This window comes from Podarcis filfolensis (genome assembly GCF_964270895.1).
Source record: "Podarcis filfolensis genome assembly, chromosome: 15".
Taxonomy (NCBI): domain Eukaryota; kingdom Metazoa; phylum Chordata; class Lepidosauria; order Squamata; family Lacertidae; genus Podarcis; species Podarcis filfolensis.
Genome location: NC_139618.1, coordinates 43,540,367 through 43,562,515, shown reverse-complemented (window position 1 = coordinate 43,562,515; position 22,149 = coordinate 43,540,367). Strand labels below are relative to the sequence as shown.

General features: G+C 44.5%; 1 protein-coding gene across 2 annotated transcripts; it reads right to left on the bottom strand.

The window, feature by feature from the left end:
* Positions 1–259: 259 nt before the first annotated feature.
* Positions 260–21,684, bottom strand: LETM2 (leucine zipper and EF-hand containing transmembrane protein 2). 2 transcript variants are annotated; one of them, XM_083588799.1, is made up of 11 exons: positions 21,587–21,684; positions 19,991–20,070; positions 18,784–19,231; positions 16,421–16,564; positions 15,013–15,150; positions 14,147–14,350; positions 10,202–10,321; positions 8,626–8,733; positions 7,654–7,740; positions 7,344–7,418; positions 260–614 (listed from the first exon to the last, which is right to left on the bottom strand). In XM_083588799.1, exons 2-11 carry the CDS (start codon positions 20,035–20,037, stop codon positions 564–566), a joined length of 1,422 nt encoding a protein of 473 aa, XP_083444925.1. In that variant the 5' UTR covers positions 20,038–20,070; positions 21,587–21,684; the 3' UTR covers positions 260–563. The 2 variants fall into 2 exon arrangements, with proteins under 2 accessions (XP_083444925.1, XP_083444926.1); XM_083588800.1 differs by lacking the exon at positions 21,587–21,684 and adding an exon at positions 21,259–21,322.
* Between the last annotated feature and the right edge of the window lie 465 nt (positions 21,685–22,149).

The window sequence follows — 22,149 nt, the reverse complement described above, 5'->3', positions numbered from 1 at the left end:
AGTCATCCAGAGCTTCCTTCTAAGGTCATTTCCACACCATACATTTAAAGTGCATGGCTTCCCCAAAAGAATCCGTGTGATTGTGGCTCTGGCTTAAATGCATCTGTTTAGGATTAGCCTGTAAATCAGTTTAAATTCCAAGTGTGTCAGCCTCTAAGTTGGGAAGCCCAAAATTATATAATGTCCACACAGAAAAGTACTTGTTATAGTATTAATGCTTGTCAGTTGTTTGCACGCACACACAAAAACACCACCCAAGTAATAATAAACCACTGCTTTACTAAAAAATTTAGAAATACAAATCTTAACATCTGACAAGATTGCATAAGTTACACCTTCTCCCAATCATAGCCTATGTACATATTTACAAAAAAATAAGTTAAACGACATAGAATAAGATAAAAGAAGAGAGTGGCACTGTATACAACATGCTCTTCAGCCTGGCTTAGATGCAAAGAAAAAGCATCCATATCAGATCAAAGGAGTGGGAAAGGGGCTAGTCTACAACTTCAGAGAATGGAGCTTTTAATCCTGGAGTGCCCAAATATTTGCTGGTAGAACAGCTAGACTCCATTAGCACTGGCTTTGCTGCTCCGAGAGGCTTCTATTTTCGTCTGGAAAAGAACAAGAGGCAAACCTGAGTAACAAAGGAGATGATGCTGGTGTACAGTTTTGGAATACTCATTATCAATACACCTTCTGATACAAAACACAATGCACTTGGAGATCAGTTCCAGAGGCCTTGCTTCCAAATAAGTGTCCTCAGGGAGGAGAGGGAGTTTTATAGCAACATGGGCCTAATACAGCAGCAGTTATTTTGCAGTCCAGCCATAGCATTGCATTCCACTGATTTCATGGTGGTTCAGTCTTTGGCACCTGAAAATGCACTTCTCTCATCGGAAGAGCTTTCTAGCATCACGTCTCTCATCTTAGTCTTTTGCTCCTAACTGCACTTTCTAATCAACTTGTATGAGTGGTGATTTGTTTATAAAATGTTAAATCACCATGTTATATATGTTTCAACAGGTCAAGAAAAGAAAAAAACCACCATATTGAGGTCTCGGTAATTCATGTGTATATTTTATCAGTATGAATGAACTTTATTACGTTCACAGACCAGGATAAAAAACAAACAAACATATAAATAAAATAGCAGTTAGGATTTTTTTAACTGATAAATGTTGGAGCAAATAAGGAGAAAGAAACAAGCATAGGATAAAACAAGATTAAACATGGATAATGGATGGATAAAAACTGATAATTAAAACAGATAAAAACTAAAAACAAATAAAAACGTGCAGTTAAAACAACTGTAAGAGCGTAAGAACTAAAGACTCGCAGTTAAAACAACTATAAGAGGCTGCAGAGGAGAAGCCTCTGAAATAGGGGACACTCACAGCATTAGAAACTGATGTGCAAATATGGTTAAAACAGACAATTAAAACAATGTACAACAATAAATTTAAACACAATGTGCAACAATAAACTATCCCAGGGAGTTGACTCAGAGTCACCAATGGAACCAAGTTTGGGGATTTTCATGCCGGACTATTTTGAGTTGGGTGGTGGTCTGTGTCTACAGATTTGTACACAGAATCTGGCAACCATCCAGGTCTTCTTCTGGTCTTTGCCTAATAGCAAAAGGTCACATTTTTGCTTTTGCGGGAAGTCGGCGAGCCTCACCAGTAGGGGATCAATGAACTTACTGTGTGCTTCTTCATAAAAGGGACATTTAAAGAACAAGTGTTCTGGGCTTCCTATCTCTCCCAATGGACAGGTGCAAAGTCTCTGGGCATAGGGGACTTTTCTAAAGGCTCCATCCAGGACCGGCAAGGGAAGAGCCGCACTTCTGGCGAGTGTAAAGGCCCTTCTTGCATTTCTAGATACAAGAAAGAAGAGATATGCTGCCGGTGCGGCTATGTATCTCTCGATTTCTCCAATTTTATAGTCGGGGCACCTTGCGCAGTCCTGTTGTCTCTCGGTATCTAATATTCTTTGCCTGACCGTGGCTTTTGCCTGGCCCAAGCCCAGACTTAGAAGGGCCTGAGGGGCAAAACCCAGTTTCTGGAGGGTGTTCAGAACTGCAGTCTGCCAGCCTGACTGGAATTGGTCGCAGAGGATCAGTGGGGCTATCCCTCGGGAGAGCAGATTCAATGTCAGCCATTTGTAGATTGATGTTAAGCAGATGCTAGCCTCCACTCTCATCATCCCCGTTTCCAATCTCACCCATGTGTTTGAGACACATCTGGGCACTTGGAGGAGAGCTCTAAGAAGTCTAGATTGAACTCTCTCAAGGGGGGAGAAAGCAGAGGAAGGCGGACCCAAAAAGGAACCATACAGGAGTTGTGCCAAAGTTTTGGCCTTGTATAATTTTAGAGCTGCGGGGACAAAGAAGCCCCCTTGTGCTCTGAAGAATTTAAGAATACAATTTGCGTTTTTTTCCGCTGAACTCCCGATGAAGTTTATGTGTAGTTTGTTGGTTCCTGAGGCCTGTACCACCATTCCTAGATACTTATAGTTTGTGACTTGTTCTAATTTATGGCCTTGGAGTTCCCAGCTTCTAAGCTTTGGTTTTTCCCCAAAAGCGAGTATCTTGGTCTTTTGATAGTTGATTTTGAGACATTCAGATTCACAGTATGCTGCGAGCTTTCTTAGTGCTCTTTTGAGTCCAATGGGGGTTCTAGATAGAATTACCGCATCATCGGCATATAGCAGGACCGAAATATGCCGATTTGCAAGCTTTGGCGGGTGGAGTTCTGAGTCATTGAGTGCAGATACTAAGTTATTTAAATAGAAATTAAATAGTAGAGGGGCCAATAGGCACCCTTGCCTGACTCCTTTGAAGGTTTTAATAGGGTCCGTTAGGTGTCCTAGGCGGCTGCACCTGACTCTAAGAGCCGTGTTTGCGCGCAGTGCCTGGATTAAGAACAGGAGCCTTCTATCTATATTGGTACCCTGTAGTCTGTCCCAGAGTCTGGTTCTGGAGACTGTATCAAAGGCTGCTTTTAGGTCAACGAAGGCAGCGTATACTGAGGCCTGTTCTCCTGAGTTGTATTTGTCGATGAGATGTTGTAGCGTATTGCCAGGATATCTTCGTTCTCCAGCCATTCTGTAAACTTATTAAGGAGGTGCTTTGCGTAGAGTTTACTGATCACACTTAATAGGCTAATTGGCCTATAATTCGCTGGGTCCCCTCTGTTGCCCTTTTTATAGATTGGAACTATTATGGCTGTTCCCCATTCCCTTGGGATGCGGCCAGTGTCATCTATGTATGTGCAGAGGGTGGCTAAGAAAGGTGCCCACCAATCCGCCTGTGCTTTTATCATTTTTGGCGTAATGCCGTCTGAGCCTGGGGCTTTGGCCGTTTTCAGTTGGTTTATATATGCTTTCACTTCAGTTACTGAAACAGGCGGCCATTTAGCCAGTTGTTCTGTATTATAATTCCGTAGTGGAGGTTCAGCGTCCTCATACAAAGATTGGAAGAATGAGACCCACAGGCTAGGGGGAATTTGTGAGGGTAAGGGGGAAATAGCTTTATGGGTGCCAGAAGCTACCAATTTCCAGAATAGTGTCTGATCTTTTGCTTTTGCCGCACTAAGTAATTCTAGCCAACATTTTCTGTTATAGGCATTCTTTTGGTGGAGTATTAGGTCTTTATACTCTTTTTTTAGGGCATGGACAGCAAAATAGGCTTGATGTCTGACAGAATTTTCAGCTGTCAGGGCAGCTTTGTAAGCATTTTGCAGGGCTTTCTTTGCCTCAAAGCAGGTGTAATCAAACCAGGGTTTATTTGATGTTATTGGTTTAGTTGGCCTTTTCTCTGTGCTATTAACAAAATAGGGTTTTAATTGTTGGAGCAGGCTCTCATACTTGGAAACTGGGTCCTCAGGCCTAGGATTATCCCCAAAGTCAGTTAAAATTGTACAGAGTTTTTCAGAGGTTAGAATCTTCTTCAGTTTGGGGTCAAGTGCAGGGGTCCATTTGACTCGGCAACCAGGTCGCTCTAATGCGGTGATCTCTGCAGGGTATACTGTTCTCAGGAAGGGTGACTCGTTTAACGGAGACTCCTGGAGGTGCAAAGGGAAATGGTCCCCCTCTATGAATGGGAGCACTTTTAAATTCACTATTTTTGTTAGCAATTCGCTGTCCGCCAACTTATAATCAATTGTGCTGGATGTATATACATGAATGTATATTCCCCGGAGATGTTGCCCCGATGCAACCATTTAGGATATGAAGACTTAGCTGCCTAGAGAATTTGAGGAGGCACGCTCCAGCAAAATTTGAATGTTGATCCTTTGACTGCCTTGGTAGTTGTAAAGCCTCCGGGCCAAAATCGTCAGGGTACCCTATTTTTTGCCTGTATTTGGTTTCTAAACTGGGGTCATCAGGACCTAACCTTGTGTTTAGGTTGCCCACCAGCAGGACCTTTGCTCCCGGATAGTCCGTTAGCAGTAACCTGACATAAGAGTCCAGTCTATTCCAGATGCCCTCAATATCGGTTTTTTTGCTTGTTGGGGGGATATAAGCATTGATAATTAGTAAACTGCAGTTTCCCCAGGATATAAGTAGGGCCATTGCTAGGTGGTCTAGGGGGGACAATTCCTTACAGGTGGTGTTTAGGCAGAGTGAGATTAGGATGCATAACCCCCCCTTGAGCCTCCCTGGTCCTCTGCCTGCAACCGCTCTCACTGCATATGTATAGTATCCTTCCAATGATGGGTTTTCAGCCGCCCACGTCTCCTGGAGAGCGATGATATTAAAGTTTTGACGGTAGAAGGGAATGTCTGTAGAATGGGAGAGGCATCTGGACTAGCCGGCAACATTCCAGGAGATGATGTTTAGGGCAGCAGTTGATTCTTGGGTTTTTAGATTCCAGGCTCTCATAGCTGTTTTCTGCCGCTGATTCCTCGGGTCCTTTGAGTTTGGCTTGATTGAGCCACGATGCGGAGGAATGGGGGAGCCTTTTGAGGGGAAGACTAATTTGGGGGTATTAATTTGTCCGTCCAGGCAGTCACCCGCTAAGACCTTATTTCATTCCTCTGCATGAATAGCTTCTAGGATTCCCAGGCAGTCCATGAAGATTGAGCCAATTGCTGGCACTGGCACCACTAGCTCAACTTGTTGCGATTTGTACTGGGTTGTTGGTGGAGGTGTAGGAAAACCCGTTTCTTCTGGAGACAGATATTGACAAGTTGTCCATTCCTCATTGGTTAAAGGCTTCGATTTGCAATTGATGTAATTAAATTCCATGGGAGGAGGCGGGGCTAGAGGTGGAAGGGACTTCCTTATGGTCAATAATCTTTCAATTAGTGCATCCTGGGAAAGTAGGATCTGCTCGAGGTAGGTTGTTAGGAGTTGTTCATCCTCTGAGGAGAAATCCTTTTCTAACTTATTTGGTGAGGTTTTGTACAGCCTGCCAGATTGTTTAAGATTGCCAGCCTCTGGGTAGAGCGGCTTACCGTTTCCGGCGCTGTTGGATTCTGCAGTGCTGGTTTTGGTTTTTCGTCTGACTGGCCTATGTGCTCCTAGAAGTGGTAAAGGGTCTTCAATGTTTTCGAAGAAACGGTGCACAAGCAAGCCAGCCCTCAGGAAATTGTCTTTATTAGAAAGGGTCTGATTAGTTGAGAGCCCGTCCTTAAAAGTCACTATAGCCCTATTTTGGGCCATATCATGAGGGAGGAATTTTACCTTGATGATATTTTCTGCTGTCACGAGGCCCCTGGTGACTATTCCGATTTTTTGGGGAATATTTACTTTTCTTTGAGCATACGATGGGTGTCCTCTATTTGTGGGAAGTATTGTGAAGGCAAGTTTGTGATTGTTTAACGTTAGCTTCCAACAAGTCTGTGTTGTTTTATCTTGATCCCTTCTTGTTATGTTAGGGTACACGGGATTTCTTTGTGATGTCAAGAGAAGGCTTGGTTGCATGGGAGCCGGAATTTCCTTTGGTTTTCCTATTTCCCCACTAGAGGGCGGTGTGTGATCTGCTGGGGCGTGGGGCTTTTCCTCAGAGTGCTTTATTGGCATGCATGAGTTTGTGATTTTCTTTTGGGTTGTAGGAGCAGAGTTCTTTGTTGTTGTATTCTCCAGCAGCTTAAAGAGCTTCTGGAAATTCATTTTTTTAGTTCGGCAGGTCGGCGTTCCCTTTTGGCCTCTCAATTTGATGTTTTTGGTCTTCTTCATTTTTTGTGTTGAGCATTTTCTCTTTAAAGTTAGTTTCTTGGGAGCAAGAGACCCTCCCTCCTGCACTGAATTGTTTCTGTTTGTTTTTTTGTAATCGAGTCCCGGCTTGGTTTCACCTCCATTAGTCCTAGTCCCAGATGTCATGTGAGGGAATGCGACCTCATGGTTCTTAATCAATTCAGTTAGGGTGGTAAGCAGGTTCAAGCTTTCCGAAAGGAAATTTTTAATTGGCTCAAGTTCTTTGCTTATCTGTGTGAAATGAGTTTTGAGTAACTCTTCGAACATCCCTGACAAGTAGAAGATAAAGTTGTCCGGGTACTGTAACCTTAAGCTGTTTGGCCATTTGTCTGTTTCAGTCAGCTCAGTCGGGGGAGGGCATCTTAATTTCTCTCCTGATAGGGAGGGAGGGGGAGGCTCCTTTGACATGGCTTCTGGGTTTTCCAGGAATAGCTCCTGTTCTAAACTTGCTTCAGGTCCCTCTTTGGCTAGCTCAGCTTGTTTTAGTTCTGTTGCCAGGTCCACTCCCTCACCTCTGACGTTAGTTTTTTCCTCCCTTCCAATCCAGGTGTGGTCAATAGACCACTCATGAGAATGGAGGTTTCCTGGATTATTTGCTTCATCAGCCTTGGGATGGAAGTAGGTTGAAATTTTGGCCTGTTTTTTCTTTGGGGGAGTTGTTGCAGGCTGTAAAGGTGAAATCCCCAGTTCTTTGCAACATTGTCTTGTAAGTACCATCTTCATACTCAGAAATAAATGGGGCTATTTTATCCAACCCACAGCTTTATGGGCTTTTCAAGGGAGGAGGTTCAAAGTTGATTTAAGTAGCTGTAAAAGGGAGGGGAGGTTTAAAAGTGCACCCGACAGCTCCCGGAGTCCTTTACTGATAAAAGTTGGCAGATATTTTCAAAGGTTGAGCCTTTTTATCAGGGTAATTTGATCACTAGAGCTCCTACTCACGCAGCAGAGACTCAGTTGAGACTTGACCCGGCGCCATCTTCCCCGGACTCTCTATTTTATCAGTAATTTTAATAACTATTTTGTTTGGTTAAGATGATAAAACAAAAATCTATTCGTGTGGTACATAGTCTTAAATACTGTCAGCTTAATCATTGTTTATTTACAAGCTGTAGTGCAAGAGGCAAAGAGGTAAAACTCACCTCTCCTGCAGAAGGCTTGACTGACACCTCAGGAACTGGTAATTTCTCTGTTGGCTGCAATATAAATTCTTCACTCTTCAAGAGGGAGAGAGAGAAATAAGGTCAGAGAACTGGTTTGTAGGCCAAGATTCAGAAGGAAAAAATAGAACGATGAACCCAAGCAATTTTGTTGCGAGAGCCCTGGTGTTCTTCAAGAAAGAAATGCTACTACACCATGAGGGCAACTGGTGAACACCCTTTTAGTTACTTATGAGCCTAATTATTGGAGAAGCTTTGAGAAAACACCCAAAGAGCACACACCATTCCTCACCTTTCTTTCCTGTACTTTGGGGGCAGAATCCAACAAGGTCTCATGATCCTCATCATCTGTGTCTGCATCACCCTCGGTCTTCAGAGGCTAAAGCAAGAACAGAAAGCTTGGTGTCACCATTTGCTTTCTAGATCTCAGTGAAGCAAGACTGCCTTCACCCTAATTATCTACAGAGGGAAAATGTTAAGGCTTTCCTGCAGTGCTAATTTGGGTTTACTGCACCCGTCTCTGAGACTTGGACCCACAAGAAACAAAGTATGTCGCTTGGGAATTGTGTGCAGATGCCGTCAGGAAGTCTGTGAAAGATTTTATGCATCCTGAGATCTGCATTCTTGGGACTCGCCTTGAAGGAAGCAGCAGATACCCATACGGAGGAGGACATTATTGATGCAGGACAAAACACGGGGTTTCCCAAACTGTCTAATTAACCTCACTCAGGAGGTGCCATTTCAGTATTCAGGTGCAGGGGAGGGAGGAGAGAGATGAGAGTTCAAGAGCCAGCTTTCGAACTTCACAGACACGTTCAGGATTAAAGCTGCAATGCTATACACTCTTGGGAATAAATCTTACTTAGACTTAATGAGATTATGGGCCAACAGGTACAGGATTCAGCTGCAAGTTAGCTGGACTTTGGTTCCAGTGACATCAACAGGAACTAAAAAGTCATGACAAAACTGATTTGTTTCATCAGGACCCAAATTCAACTAACTGGACCTAACAAGGTGTGTATTAAGAGCATTTGTTATATTTACTTCTTTATACCTTTTAGCCATAAGTGCTCCTGCGAAATAATCATGTGTGGTCTAAAACTGGGGAAGGAACAGTTCCCCACACCTATTGGTGGGTCTGCCCCTCTTGTAAAAACTCTGCTGCAGTGGTTCTAGGTCATCCCTGTCAGCCTCACAAACCCACTCCTCCTCAGGAAGCCATCAGGTCCATTTCTTGAACACTGCTGCTGTCGATCCTGCTCACCTCAGCTGGATTCACAAGAGGCTTGGGCTTCACCTCTGTCAAATATAAGGCACGAGAAAGTAGCAGCAGAGAAGGGGGAACGTTTTCTCTAAGATGTAGATCTAGCCACTGTGTAGCAGAAAGAAACAAGAGAAAGACGGTGTCAGAAAATTTTGATTTAAACTGTGGTGGGGAATTGCATTTTAGTGAGCCTGAAAAATCCATGCGCAAGTGTTGGAGCATGGGCCACCTTCCCACATGAGCAAGCAACCTCCCTTTACACAGTTGTTCAGATAGAGCCTGGCATCTCAACTAACATTAAGCAGCCTGCCCGTGCTTGCTTTATCTTCTGCCTGATCCATATCATTCTTAAGTTGTTTAAACTGAAAAGCAAATCCTGCAACATTCCTGTGTTCCTTTCCCACAATGCTTTAGAGTAAGAGTTCAAGGCAAAGCAGGCCTCTGCAGAGATGGGGCTGCTGGAGTTTGCCCCGGAATATCCTATGGACTCATGCTGGCCTGAGGTCAAGTCCAACGGAGAGCACACAGCAGCTCACCCAGGGGAAGGGGAGACCTAAAGATGCCAGAGGTTCCTCAACGACATGAAAATATGGGGCTCCACCATTTCAGCATCCACCTGAGGCCCCCCACTTTCCTGTAAGCTCCCAGCAGAAAAGGCAGTGGGGACATGTGAAGGCCACCTAGGGATGCTGGAGTGCAAAATTACAAGGCAGCTTAAGCTAAGTGGTGGAATTTGCTGATTAGCTGCACAGATGTTGAAGCCATATCTGTCTTGCTCAAGAGAACTCAGATCCTTCAGCACAGGAACTAATCCTGGTATGCTGAATCTCCTACCAATAACTGCTGACTCATGTGAGATGGTACCCAATTCAGCTCATTTGGGCTCTCACATAATTTGGAACAGGATGTTTAAATATGTAAGACTAAAGTCTGATAATGGGGAATAGCACTGGGAAAACTAAGTTGATCCAATTGGGATTTAGCCATAAAAGCAGCACTACTTTCTGTTAGAGACCCTAAGGGTCCTGTTATATCAGATGATGTACTCTGTTATGACATAAGAATAGAAGAAGAACCTAGCTGCTGGACCAGGCCATTGAACACAGCATCTTCTAACAGGGACCAACGAGATGCTATGGGAAGCCTGCAAGCAGCCACGCTCTCCCCACTCTCCATTCCCTGCCACCCCCTCACTGCCCGCAGGGCCAGCTCCTCTCCTGATTCTGGATGCTGCAGATATCCATGAGTAGATCTCTCCTCCTCCACGAATCTATGGGATAAACTTGGGCTTAAGCTTGTAGTATATTTTGTGCACATCTAGGAGATGCAGAGGGGAAATTATTCAGAATAATGAATGCTGTTCCTGGCAACCTTGAAATTATTAGTTGTGAGGGGTAGCTGACTGTTTTTAAATGTTTTTAGCTTTCTTAATGTTTTGCTTTATTTTAATTCTTTTTCTCCTTTGTTGCTTGCTGCCCTGGGCTCCTTTGGGAGGAAGGGTAGAATATAAATTTAATACAAAAGAGTAATTCTCTTCTCGGAGCTGATTCCCCACCCTCCCTCATCCCCAACCTGCCTGGTTGAGTTGCTCTTTCAGCTGCTCCTCCGTGAGGCCCAAGGACCTCATTCCTCTGGCTCTGCAGGCACTTTGCAGCTCAGACACGCTCAAGCCATTAACACCTTCCTTGGCAATCATCTGCACATAGCAAAGAGAGATCAAATTAGCACCACCTTCTTCTTTTGGAAATCAGGCCACCATCCCTTTCAGCAAGTGGTGAACTCAGAAGGTAACACTCTCTCACTGACACATACTATAGAAACAAACTGAAGCACTAAGAGTAAAACAAAGAGCCTTTTCCTGGCAATGCAGAGGGTTAAACTATTTTTGAAAAGAAAAAAAAAATTACACCATTCCATTCATATGCCATGGAATGGAATGGCATACAAAAGATGAACAGGTCAAATACACTGGGCGGAAGACTTGGGACATAATATACAAATGATACACTGGGAGAGGCTATAGAAAACAGATCTGAAATTTACGACATGTTCTTCACTGAAAGAAAACTATATTAAAATGATGTACTGGTGGTATTTGATCCCAGTAAAATTAGCAAAAATGTATAGAACAAGTACAAACATATGCTGGAAATGTAAAGAAAAAGGTACCTTTTATCATATGTGGTGGACTTGTAGTTAAAATTTTCTGGGAAATTATATATAATGAAATGAAAAAAAAAGTTTAAAATAACTTTTCTTAAAAAAACCAGAAGCCTTTTTATTACGAATTATAGGTACCGAAATTCCAAAGGTCCAGAAAAAACTGTTCATGTACGTGACAATAGCCGCACGGACGTTACTAGCCCAGAGATAGAAGGAAGAGACAACCCTAACCAGAGAAGAATGGCAAACCAAGTTGATGGACTATTTATAATGTATATACAAGATTATTGTAAGCAAGTTAAAACATTAGCAGGATTTTAAACACACTTGTAATGTAACAGAATGTATGGATAACTTAGAAAGATAAAAATATTTGGAGAGGTATTGATATGCAGTTGAAAATAGGATAGGGGAAGGGATGGGGGGAAGTCAGGAGATTTAGAGAAATCTCAATATTTGGATTTGGATTCGGAATTGGTTTTGTTTATATTCTTGAAAATCAAATATTTTTTAAAAAAAAATAAAAAAATTACACGTGGCCTTTCATTCCAACAACAAATCATAGCTTTGGGTTTATTAGGTTATCGTGCTTCTGTCAATACATCAAAAGTCACCTCTATCCAAGTTTTAGCAATGTGCAAGTTTAAAATCAGCCTACTGATTAAAAATCAAAATCCCTATTTGAGTCCTAGTCTTAGTAACTGAAACCTGTAGTTATGCACAGCTGTGGTTATGCAAGTTTGAAAATTTGTGACCATAGAAAGTGAGAGAAGCATTATGGAGACACTTTATCTGATTCAGTCTAGCCAGCACTAAATCACTTTCAGATAAACAATGGGTGCCCCTGATTAACTAACCTAAAAGACCATACAGGAACTATTTTGGGACTGGGGTGTGAGTTTAATGTTTCTGACTCACAACCAGAGAAGCAGAACCTGTGAGTTTGGCACCAAAGTAGTTGTTTAACTTGCTTGAAATGAGAACTTTGTGAAAATGCCATAAGGAACTCTATGTAGCACTGTGAGTCACTCAAGCCGGAAAACTCTAAGAAACCCCAAGGCAAAGGGCCATGCAGCCAGCTACCTGATGTGGGGGGGGCAAGGGACAGGGGTTTGGGTTTGTTCACTTTTGCTGCAGGAATTCTTCTTGCAAGTAGTAGTAGTAGCAATAATAATAATAATTTTTTATACCCTGCCCATCTGGCTGGGTTTCTCCAGCCACTCTGGGCGGCTTCCAGGAAAATCTTAAAAATACAGTAATTCATCAAATATTAAAATTTCCCTAAACAGGGCTGCCTTCAGATGTCTTCTAAAAGTCAGATAGTTCTTTATCTCCTTGACATCTGATGGGAGGGTGTTCCACAGGGCAGGTGCCACCACCGAGAAGGCCCTCTGCCTGCTTCCCTGTAACTTCGCTTCTTGCAGTGAGGGAAGGGCCAGAAGGCCCTTGGCGCTGGACCTCAGTGTCTGGGCTGAATGATGGGGGTGGAGACGCTCCTTCAGGTATACTGGGCCGAAGTCGTCTTTGCAACAGATTTTGAAACACGGGGGGTTTTTTTGCATGTTTATTATTTTTGACTGTTTAACATTTTTAGAATTACTCTGTTTATGTGTTTGAAAGCTATTTTTGTAATGCAGATCAGGCTGGAGCAGGGGTTGGGGGGAAAATTTAGCCGTGGGCCGGTCCGCTTTTCCTCGGACCTTGTGGCAGACCGGAGAAGCGGCACCCGGGGGGGGGGGAGCTGGAAGAAGAGGCATGGGGGGCAAGAAGTCCTCCTCCCCACCTGCTGCGCACACCTTCCCAGGGGCTGCTGCCGCAGCTTCTTCTCGTGGGGAGGCGGGGTGAGCTCGTCCGCTCTGCTCTCTGGCCCACAGCAGCACCAGGGCAGCAATGGCGGAGGGAAGACGAGTGGTGCAAAAGGGCTGGCTCTGGAGAGGGGGCTGCTTAAAATGGCGCTCAGCCAGCTCAGCCCAGCCCCCTTCCTCCTCTAGGCAGGGCGGGGAGAAGCCAGGAGGCACCACCATCACGGGGGGGGGGGGATGGAATGGCGCAGGAATAAAAGTGGCGCAGCCCGAATGAACAGAATCCCCACGCCCATCCACGGACAGTCCGTGGGCCGGATCCTGAAGGCAATTGGGCCTGATCCGGCCCATGGATCTTAGTTTGCCGACCCCTGGGCTGGAGTATGCACCAAGAAGGAAGCAGGAGACCTGAAGAAACCTTAATGGATTGGGAATAAGCTTTTACCATGTTGGGTTAAAAGTGCAATTGTGTTATGATGATGTTGGTAATGTGTGTTCTAATGCCTTTATTAACCGTTCTGTTGTTTTTTTCTAAACAGGAGCTCCATTTGGTTTATCACACATGTGATGCCAGATGTGATTTTCTTAGAGTGGGGGGTAGTGCTGTGGGTTTGCAACTATTTCACTTTAGAAGACCTCTGAAGGCAGCCCTGTTTAGGGAAGTTTTTAATGTCTGATGTTTTATCATATCACCATCATCATTAATTCTGTTGGGATCAGCCCAGAGTGGATGGGGAAACCCAGTCAGATGGGTGGGGTATAAATAAATTATTTTTTATATTATTGTTGTTGTTGTTGTTGTTGTTACACGGCCTGTCTTTTTCATTCTCCTGTAAAAACCTTCCTCGCCATCTAACTTATTCACACCTGCAATATCTGCCTACATCTTGAATCTCTGTGCCGGCCTTGCCTCTTCCTGCCATTGGCTGAGCTGCTCTGACCTCACATTAAGACTGCATATGGGTGGGAATGAGGTGGCTTCAAGTCTCCTGTCACTGTCATTGGTTGAACTGTTTCAGTATTAGCGGGGCAGCAAACTGCTTAAATTTTCCTTGGTGGCAGAGATGATAGAATCACAGAATGGTAGAGTTGGAAGGGACCCCGAGGGTAATCTAGTCCAACCCCTTTCAGTGCAGGAATCTGATGTTATGGCACAGAACCACATTGCCATATCCATTAGAGGGTGACCTTGCAGACATCTGTATTAAATTCCAGCATCCATGGGCAACTTGTACAAAGCTTAACTTTTTCAACTTTCTCTGAACACTATAGGTTTTTAAATGAAAGCTTGTTATGTAGACCAACTGAAATATTCTGGAGTCTTAGGATGGCGAGAAAGAAAATAGGCAGCACTTGCTGCTTCCACTACATGAAAGTAATTGGGAGTTCAGACACAGCACTTTGTGTTTACCTTCACAGATTGTGGAAAACATAATCTGTCAGCCCAAAGCACTGAGACTTGGGCATGACTGCACCTTTCAGACTCAGGTATCAGAAGAGAGAAATGACTGGCAGAGAGCTGTTAACATTTTCTTTCTTTTTTTTTTGTCTCTTACTTCATCATCTGTTTTGATAGACCTGAGCTTCATCAAAAGCTGGAAGCGGAGGAGGTTATTAGTGCCAATGGGCTGCAGTTCAAGCAATTTGCAGAGGACCACCAGCTGTGGCCGCTCCAAGTGTTCCAGAGTCAGCTCATCCTCAAATAGCTTTGAAAACCGCACGATCTCCTGGGTGCTGGGCTGCTGGCCACTATGCCGAACCTGTACAAAGCAATGAATAAGATTCCAGCAAGAATGTGTCCTCCTCCTTCTCCTCCCATACATGCTCCACAAACAATTGGAAGTTCCTTCCTTAGTGCACATATAATGTTCAGGACATGGAGAATCTCTTCTCAAAAGGTCCTGAAATTTGGCAAGACCAACAGATACGTTCTATGGAGGCCTTGGGATTACTCAATCTCGAAACATTGTTGGAAGTATAAGCTGAGGAATGTGCTGCTACAGACAGACGCTCGATGTGGAATCTATGTACAGTACTGACTTTGAGTGCAACTGATATATTGCACTAAACCCTCAAGTAATGAGTAAAAACAAAAACAAGAAAACAATGTTGGGAAGAGTTTCCTATGCCTAAATAGGAAGACATAGCTTCTATGTGGTCTCCAAAACCTACCTACATTATTGTGGTGAGGGGATTCAAATACTTTCCACTAGAACAAGGCTGAGGAATCTCCAGCCTGCAGCCAAATTTGGCCCACAAGACCAATTTTGGGAAGCCATGCCCAGCCGCCCTCAGCCGATGTCACCCGTGATGTCAGGTGGGGGTGGGGGTGTAAGCGTGGGGCGTTTGACAGTTCCTTCCTTTGCTGGAGCAAGGCATGCTGCCAGCCAGCCATCAGCTGATGGGCAGTAGAAGTCTGTACCTGCTGAACGTAAGAAGAGAATTGCTTTGTGGCTTCTCCAGTACTGGCTTTGTTTCTTCTGGCCAGCTCTGCGATGGTCTCCTGCAGGAATTTGGCTAGTTCCAACTTTGCACTCAGTTTCTTTCTCTGCTTTTCTTCCTTAATACAAATAATAATAAACATTTGCAGTTATCTAACGATTTCAAATATTCAAAAGCTTTTTCAGTACTTCTTAAAAAGGTAAAGGTAAAAGGACCCCTGACCATTAGGTCCAGTCGTGGCTGAGAACCCTATAAGGCAGGGTCACGGGACAGGAAATAACCTGGGGCCCTAAAGTTGCTGTTGGACTCTAGTTCCCATCAGCCTCAGCCAGCATGGCCAATGGTCAGGGACGATGGGAATTATAGTCTAGTAACATCTGCAAGGCCACAGGTGAGCCTTCTGTGCTGTAAGATATGCCAATATTATCCTTTTGCTCACAGCCAATCAGTTTCTGTTCCACTGTTATTTTTCATGGCTTAAATTTATAGGAGATAACAAGAGATCAAAGACTTGCTAGAGGTACTACTGTAGGTTCTTAATGAGCATGAATGCTAAAATTGCCTGTGAGATACAGAAGTACAGTTTTCCTGACTGCTGCTTTAACTGCATCAAGGTGCCTGTTCCTCTCTATAGGTGGCAACCATTTTGTGCGCAGGTTCTGTTCCTGGCCCCCACGCGCATTGGTGGAGCATGCATAAACATACCTCATCCCATTCCACCCTCTTCTGTGTCCAAAGGGAGCTGTGCATTGGTGGGTGTGCATCAACTGAACGTACCAAAATGGTTGCTGCCTATATTTTATTCTATTATTTCATTCCCAAATCCACTGTTGGGCAATACTTTTGTTAGGAGTGAACAAGCTTTTGCATTTTCCCAAACTCTTCATCAGCAAGATGCTACCAAAGGAGGCAGGGGGCTGGATCTTGATGCCATGAAGACTCAGTTCCATTTGGGACTCTATTCTGAGATGTAGATTGCACACCTAGATTGCTAGGTGTTGAAGGTATCAAGTTATGCCTAGGATTCTCATCCCCACTTGTGAAAGCATAATGCCTGGCACTTACCCATATCTGACTTATTATCCTTTTATTCTATCCTTCTTTCAAGAAGCTCAGAGTAGTGTATAGGATCTCCCACTTGTCCATTTTATCCTAAGAATAACCTTGTGGGTTAAGAGAGTGTACGTGCAAGTGTGTTCAGCCCAAGGCCGAGAGGATTTGAACTTGGGCCTCTCTATCCCCCTTCATACAGCTTATGGAGACATTGATTACCATACAGCAAACAGATGCAGCAGAGTTGGAGGCAGACAATTCCTGACACAGTGGCGCCACATCATGCTATGATACACTGTGGTTGAGGCGAAGGCTGAGCTGCTTTTCATACTGACCTTCTTAGATTCGGTTTCAAAGGTTGAAGGCAGCATCTCAGGAAACAGTTTCAGAAATACAGGTAAGAGGAATTCCATGAAGGGCACAATGATGAACACCAAAAAGGGAACCAGCCGGAAAAGATCAGCAGATGTTCTCATCAGCTGCAGAGGTTAAGACACAAAGCAGAACAACAGAGTCTCTTCCTATGCATTCAACTTGTCAGCAGAGGCCCTGCTCAAAAGAACCAGGAAGGTGACATCAGCAAGGCTAAGTGCCTTTTTGTTGCTCTGGAATTTCAGAGAAGCTTTGCAATGCACTTCCCTACTTGTTTTTAAGATGTCTTTCAAATAATTTTGTTGAGGCAGGATTTTAGTCTCCTATATGGCTGGAGAAATGTTAAGCTAGCTCCCATTTTCTTGTTTATGACACTATCTTTCATTTTGCTAAAGCTATGCTGATATGATTTTAAAGTTATAAGCTACACTTCTTTCAGATTTATTTCTTTAAGGCATGGCTAAGCAATCTGAGAAGAAAATGGTGCCTCAAACAGCATCTTCATATAAATATAAGATTGCACAAAATCTTGAAAGCATGAAATGGAAAAAGGAGAGTCTCTCTTTTGCAGGACTTAGATGTACAGAAGCAGTTAAACTGAGTTATCTAGAAGAGAGGACCCTGTGGCTCTCCAAAGGCTGAAGAACTAGAACTCTCATCATGTCTGATGCTTGTTGACATTAATGCAACATAGTAATTCACTTTTGTTGAAAGAAATGTAGCTGCACATTTCTAAATTGAGGTAAATCCACTATTGTTTTTCAATAAAAACTGAAATTTATGTTGTATAACTAAGTTTTCCTGGTTCGTACAAATCAATATACTAAACTGACATATAGCAGCTTTAAAATGCTTTTTATTTCAGTATTGCATGCTTGTCAAACAATGTTTGATTTGCTTAAATACTATGCTTCAAAACCAGTACTAAACTGTTGAGATTTGACTTCTGTGAAAAGGTTCCTTCAAGAATTATAGAACTGGGCTTCAAAGAATAAGCCATCAAAGGTAGGTACATCATTGCAATTCCTAAGCAACATACACTTTTAGGAGCTGAATAAATAATGAAAGTTCTGCCAGTTAAAAATAGGGCAATAGCATGTATTTAGCCCTGAAGAAGGGGATTTACCTTTTCTTCACTTTAAATTAGCAACCTTAAGAGCCACATTGAAACAGAATTTCCCCTTCTACATCTTAAAATATATTTTAAAAAGCAAGCTCAGTTGCTTAGATAACACCAAGGTTGCAGGTTCGATCCCCGTCTGGGACAGCTGCCTATTCCTGCGTTGAAGGGGTTGGACTAGAGGGCCCTCATGGTCCCTTCCAGCTCTAAGACTTTTTGTCTATGTCTATCCTTGATCACTGGCCGTGGTCGCTGGGGCCGATGGGAGGGGGTGTCCAACAACACCCGGAGGACCAAAGGTTCTTTACTCTGTCCTGCAGGGATTAACTTTGATAGTACAAAATATTTTTAAAAAATATTTTTTGAAACTAGTATTTTGTCGCAGCAAGCCAAATGCGCAATTTTATGCATGACAAGAAATCACAAATTGAACTGTGCTATAAATTAGCATAATGATTTCAATATGTGCTTTTTTCCTGCACAAGTTAAAAACTCTCAGGCCTGAAAAGCACCACCTCAATGGGCTTATTTCGTTGTGTGGGGAGAGATAACAACATTAACTTAGGACTGTTTACGTAATTGTGCCTTTCTCTGCTCCCCCAGCAAAAGTAGCATCAACCATTCAGCTGAATATTTGAGAAAGCAGCTGATCAGAGACCATCTCTCCTAGGCCATGCTGTGTCAGACGGTTTGCTCAGAGGAGCGTGGGAGGGAAGGGTGATAGTCTCCCCTCTTGCAGCAGCAATCCTGAGTTTCCCCCAAGGAGAAAGGTGATGCCTATGACCTGGCCTCAAATACTGGAAACAAGACAGGGAGAGAAGTCATCATCACGTCCTGCACGTGAACTCAGAGAGGCATCTGTGTGTGTGTGCGTGTATGTGTGTAATCCATATTATGTGATTTCCACAATCAGGACATAGCTGACATCCTATGGTACACATAAGGTTGCCAGGAATGTCTGCCTCTCTAATTTCTGTGTTATGCCATACTCCCCCCCACATGGCAGCCACTTTGTGAGTGGCACCCCCAAATCTGAAATGTGCCCACTGAGCCAAAAAGTTTGGCAACCTTATCAGACTAGTGAACAAAAATTTGGAACCTGCCCAAAAATCTGATGGTAGGGGCCAGTCAGCTCCAAATATTCATTTGATTGCTTGGTCCAGTGGACGGGACTCCACTGCTGAGTGCTTTCCATTCAATGCTCACCCTTCGCCTTTCCCTCCGAGTGAGAACTTGCCCGTGTAACAGCCTCCACACCATCCTAGCAGCAACTTTTGTGTCAATCCAAAGCAGATGGAATCCATTGTAATAATGTTTTAGTTCATCTATAATCCTCTGGCGTAACGGTATCTTGGCAGTCTCTGTCGCTTGGTCCACTGGAACTTTGGCCAGCTCCGTGTCCTTTGTTACAGTACTTTGGCTAGGCTGAGTTTTGTCCTGAAGCTCTTGGTGCCAGGAAGCTGACGTGTGAAGCATTCGCATGGGCTTAGTTAGCAACTGAGGTAACCTGATGCCCTGCTGCGTACTGAGGAGCAACTGCTGGCTCCCAGAGTCCTTCAGGTATGTTCGGTTAAGGTGGGAATCCAACAGCTGGGCAAATGCAACCGATGGGGAGAACGGGGAGCAGATGGAGTGTACAAGAAGATGAGGTCCCCTGTGAGGGGTAAGAGACAAAACAATAACTGCTGTAACAAAATACCAAAAATACTGGTACTGCCCAAATTTTTGCAGGCCTTTGGCGTCAACTAAAGATGCACTAGTTTGTCCATGCCTGTAGAGAAGGGTGACTGATGGAGCAGTATTCCTCACCTGCTGTACTGTGCAATTTTGTGTGTAGGGGTGTGTGTGAGAGAGTTTATTCTGTACAGCTGTTTTTAAATGTTTTAACTGTTTTGTAATTGTAGTTTTGTCTGCATTGTACCTTTATGGGAGAAAGGGCATAGCAGAAATACAAGAACACATCTTTAAAATATTGTGATCAGTACTCACCCCTCTCCTCAGCTTAAGAAGGAAATTGGGTCTTGCCCATGCTGGGTTTCCGAGGTACTTGGAAGCAGAATAGTCTTTGCTCCTTCTGTGCATCTCTGAAGTCCAGTGCAACAGCAAAGACAAGATCCTGCCCTTATCTGGAATCCTCTATAATGATATTGGGGTTCAGAGGTACACAGAAGCAGAAAGACTCCTTACTGCATCTACAAACCCTTGAAGCTCAGCACAAGATCAGGTATGAGCAGTATTGGTGAATGGGCAAATACCTTCATTGGCCCCTGAGTATTCCATTAATCATTCCTGCAACCCAATGTGTTTAATGAGTGGCGCTGTTTCTCACTACGATGACGACGCACTTCTTCCAAGCTTTAGGCAACTGAAACAGTGATGTATTATAGTCCACAAAATAATGTCAATTTCTTACCTGAACCTAGCTACTGCAAGGAATATGTTACAGCTGTAGAAGGCCATGTTCACCTGGAGTCAGTCTGTTTGGTCTATGGCCTGGCAGAATGAAAAACAACATTTTAAGCTAACATTTGCCTCTTAAAAAGGGAATTCACTCAACTAATGTAGCAGTAAACAACTTAAAATGGAAGTTCATTAAACAAACTATTCCTTTACATAGTCTTCAACAGAAGATACTACAACAGGTTAGTAAGCATTCTGTTTGTCACAGACACAGCTTCCATCTGAAATGGTATTTTCAGCCAATATATAGGATCAGGGCTGTTTCGCTCATTGCACATCAAGAAATGTGTTTTCCATGACTTAGTCATAAGGTGGGAAGCCATTACTAACCCATGTTCTTTGATTCTCCCAGCATGAAAAGCGCTCTAGCTTTTTTCCCTAGCCTTGCTTGCTAGGGATGCTCACATAAGATTTTGTTGGAACTCAAAAAGCCCTGCGAGATCTTGCAAGAGCATCCCAAAACTGGTGCGCGGAGAGGACCTTGCCCCTTAGCGAAGCAGAGAGCTTAAAAGCTCTTTTTGCACCAGGTTTCACTGGCACAAAAAAAACGCTTTTAAGCTGTCTGCCTTGCTTTCATTTAACATGTTGAATCAAAAATGAATCGGCCTTCATTGGTGCTTCATTCCAGCAGTTTGTTATGCTTTAACTCAGCGTTCAAAATTTGCCAGGCACATTTTGCACCTGGCTATCAGCCACTTGCGACCAAGTGAAGCTGCCTGAGCACCAGGATGGCACCTGACATCTCCACCTTCTGGAGGTCCATGCCTGGATCTGGACTGCTTTCACACACTAGCAACACACCCTGTAGAATTCTATCTGTTATATTTTATCTTCACAGCAAGAATGAATTTCAGGAATCAAAAAATCTTATTGAAAAATACGACTTTGGAGCCTTCTGGCTGAAAAATGGTAACTAGGCATTCCTTTTTGGCGACTAAAACCCTGGTTTAAGGAGCCATTTGGCATCTAGCTTGTATATCTGAGTTTGTAACACTGCTTTAATTTTGCCCTGGGTTATGAGCTGCATTCTCCTTTTTATCTGTATTGATTTTAAAGTGGCTGCTATATTTTTATGTTGTGAACTGCTCTGAGATGTATGGATGAAGGGTTGCCTGCAAATTTAATCAATAATGTTGTTGCATGCCGCCTTGAGACTGAGAAAGTAGTGTTTTAATTAATAATAAAATTATTTTAAAAACCACCCCAAAAGATGGAACGCACCAGAGACAAGAACAGGACTGAGTTTTAAGGTCAAGTTCAAAATCAAAACTTTTTAATATTGCGCAACAACCTAAAGCCCAGGATGCTGACGGGATCTGCCTGAAACCCGCTGCTCAGTTTTCTTCCTGCCCCGGCCTCGTCTTCTCCGGGAACAGCGGGGCTGCCCAGCCCGGTCCCTCGGTCCCCCCTCTCGCCCCCCGCCGGGACCCGTGGCCGGGAGGGAAGCAGGGCCGGGCTGCGCGCGGAGAAGCCGCTGCCCAGCTCCCGCGGCGCCCCGGCCCCTCTCTCGCCGCCCCGCCCGTACACGTGACGCCGCATCCCCACGTACCCTCCTTCTCCAGGGAGCGCCCCGCCACGGGCTGCCCTCCCCCCGCTCTGCCACCGGCCGCTTTCGGCCCCAGCGGCCCCCGCGCGCGCGCCCCGGATCCTCTTTTTCTCTCGCGAGCGGATGGCCGCCAATAGGGATGCAGGGCCAGGGAGGGGGCGGGCGGCCGGGTGACGCGCCCGAGCCCACTTCCGGGTCCTTCGCCCGGCATTTCGGAGGAGGAGCCAAGGGCGGAGGGCGAGCTCTCCTGCTGCCCCCTGGCGGCGAGCCCGGCTTCCTGCAGGGCGGGCAAGGGGGCGGCGGCTCCTCCTCTTCTTGGCCCTGCTCAGGCCGGGCGGGCGGGCGGCGAGAGAGCCGCTTGCGACAGCCCTGCCTGCATGCAGCCCGTGGCTGAGAGGGCGGCCGGGCGCCTGGGCTGGGACTTCCAGGCGGACGGGCATTGCAGGAAAAGAGATTTCTGACTTCCAGCGCGGAAGCGGAACTTTTCCTATCGCTTTGCGCTGCTACAATTGTGTTGTCGCCATTTGCTTCGTTCTGGGGCTTTTAAATCATCGAGATTTTTTAAA

Excerpts from the sequence above, each read along its gene's own strand:
- LETM2 (XM_083588799.1), bottom strand. The coding sequence starts at position 20,037 with ATGGCCTTCTACAGCTGTAACATATTCCTTGCAGTAGCTAGGTTCAG. Across the intron at positions 14,351-15,012 it reads TCTCTTCTTACGTTCAGCAG|GTTCGGCATAGTGGCCAGCA; the intron begins GTACAGACTTCT and ends TGCTTTGTACAG. Across the intron at positions 8,734-10,201 it reads TGAAAGAGCAACTCAACCAG|TGGCTAGATCTACATCTTAG; the intron begins GCAGGTTGGGGA and ends TCTGCTACACAG.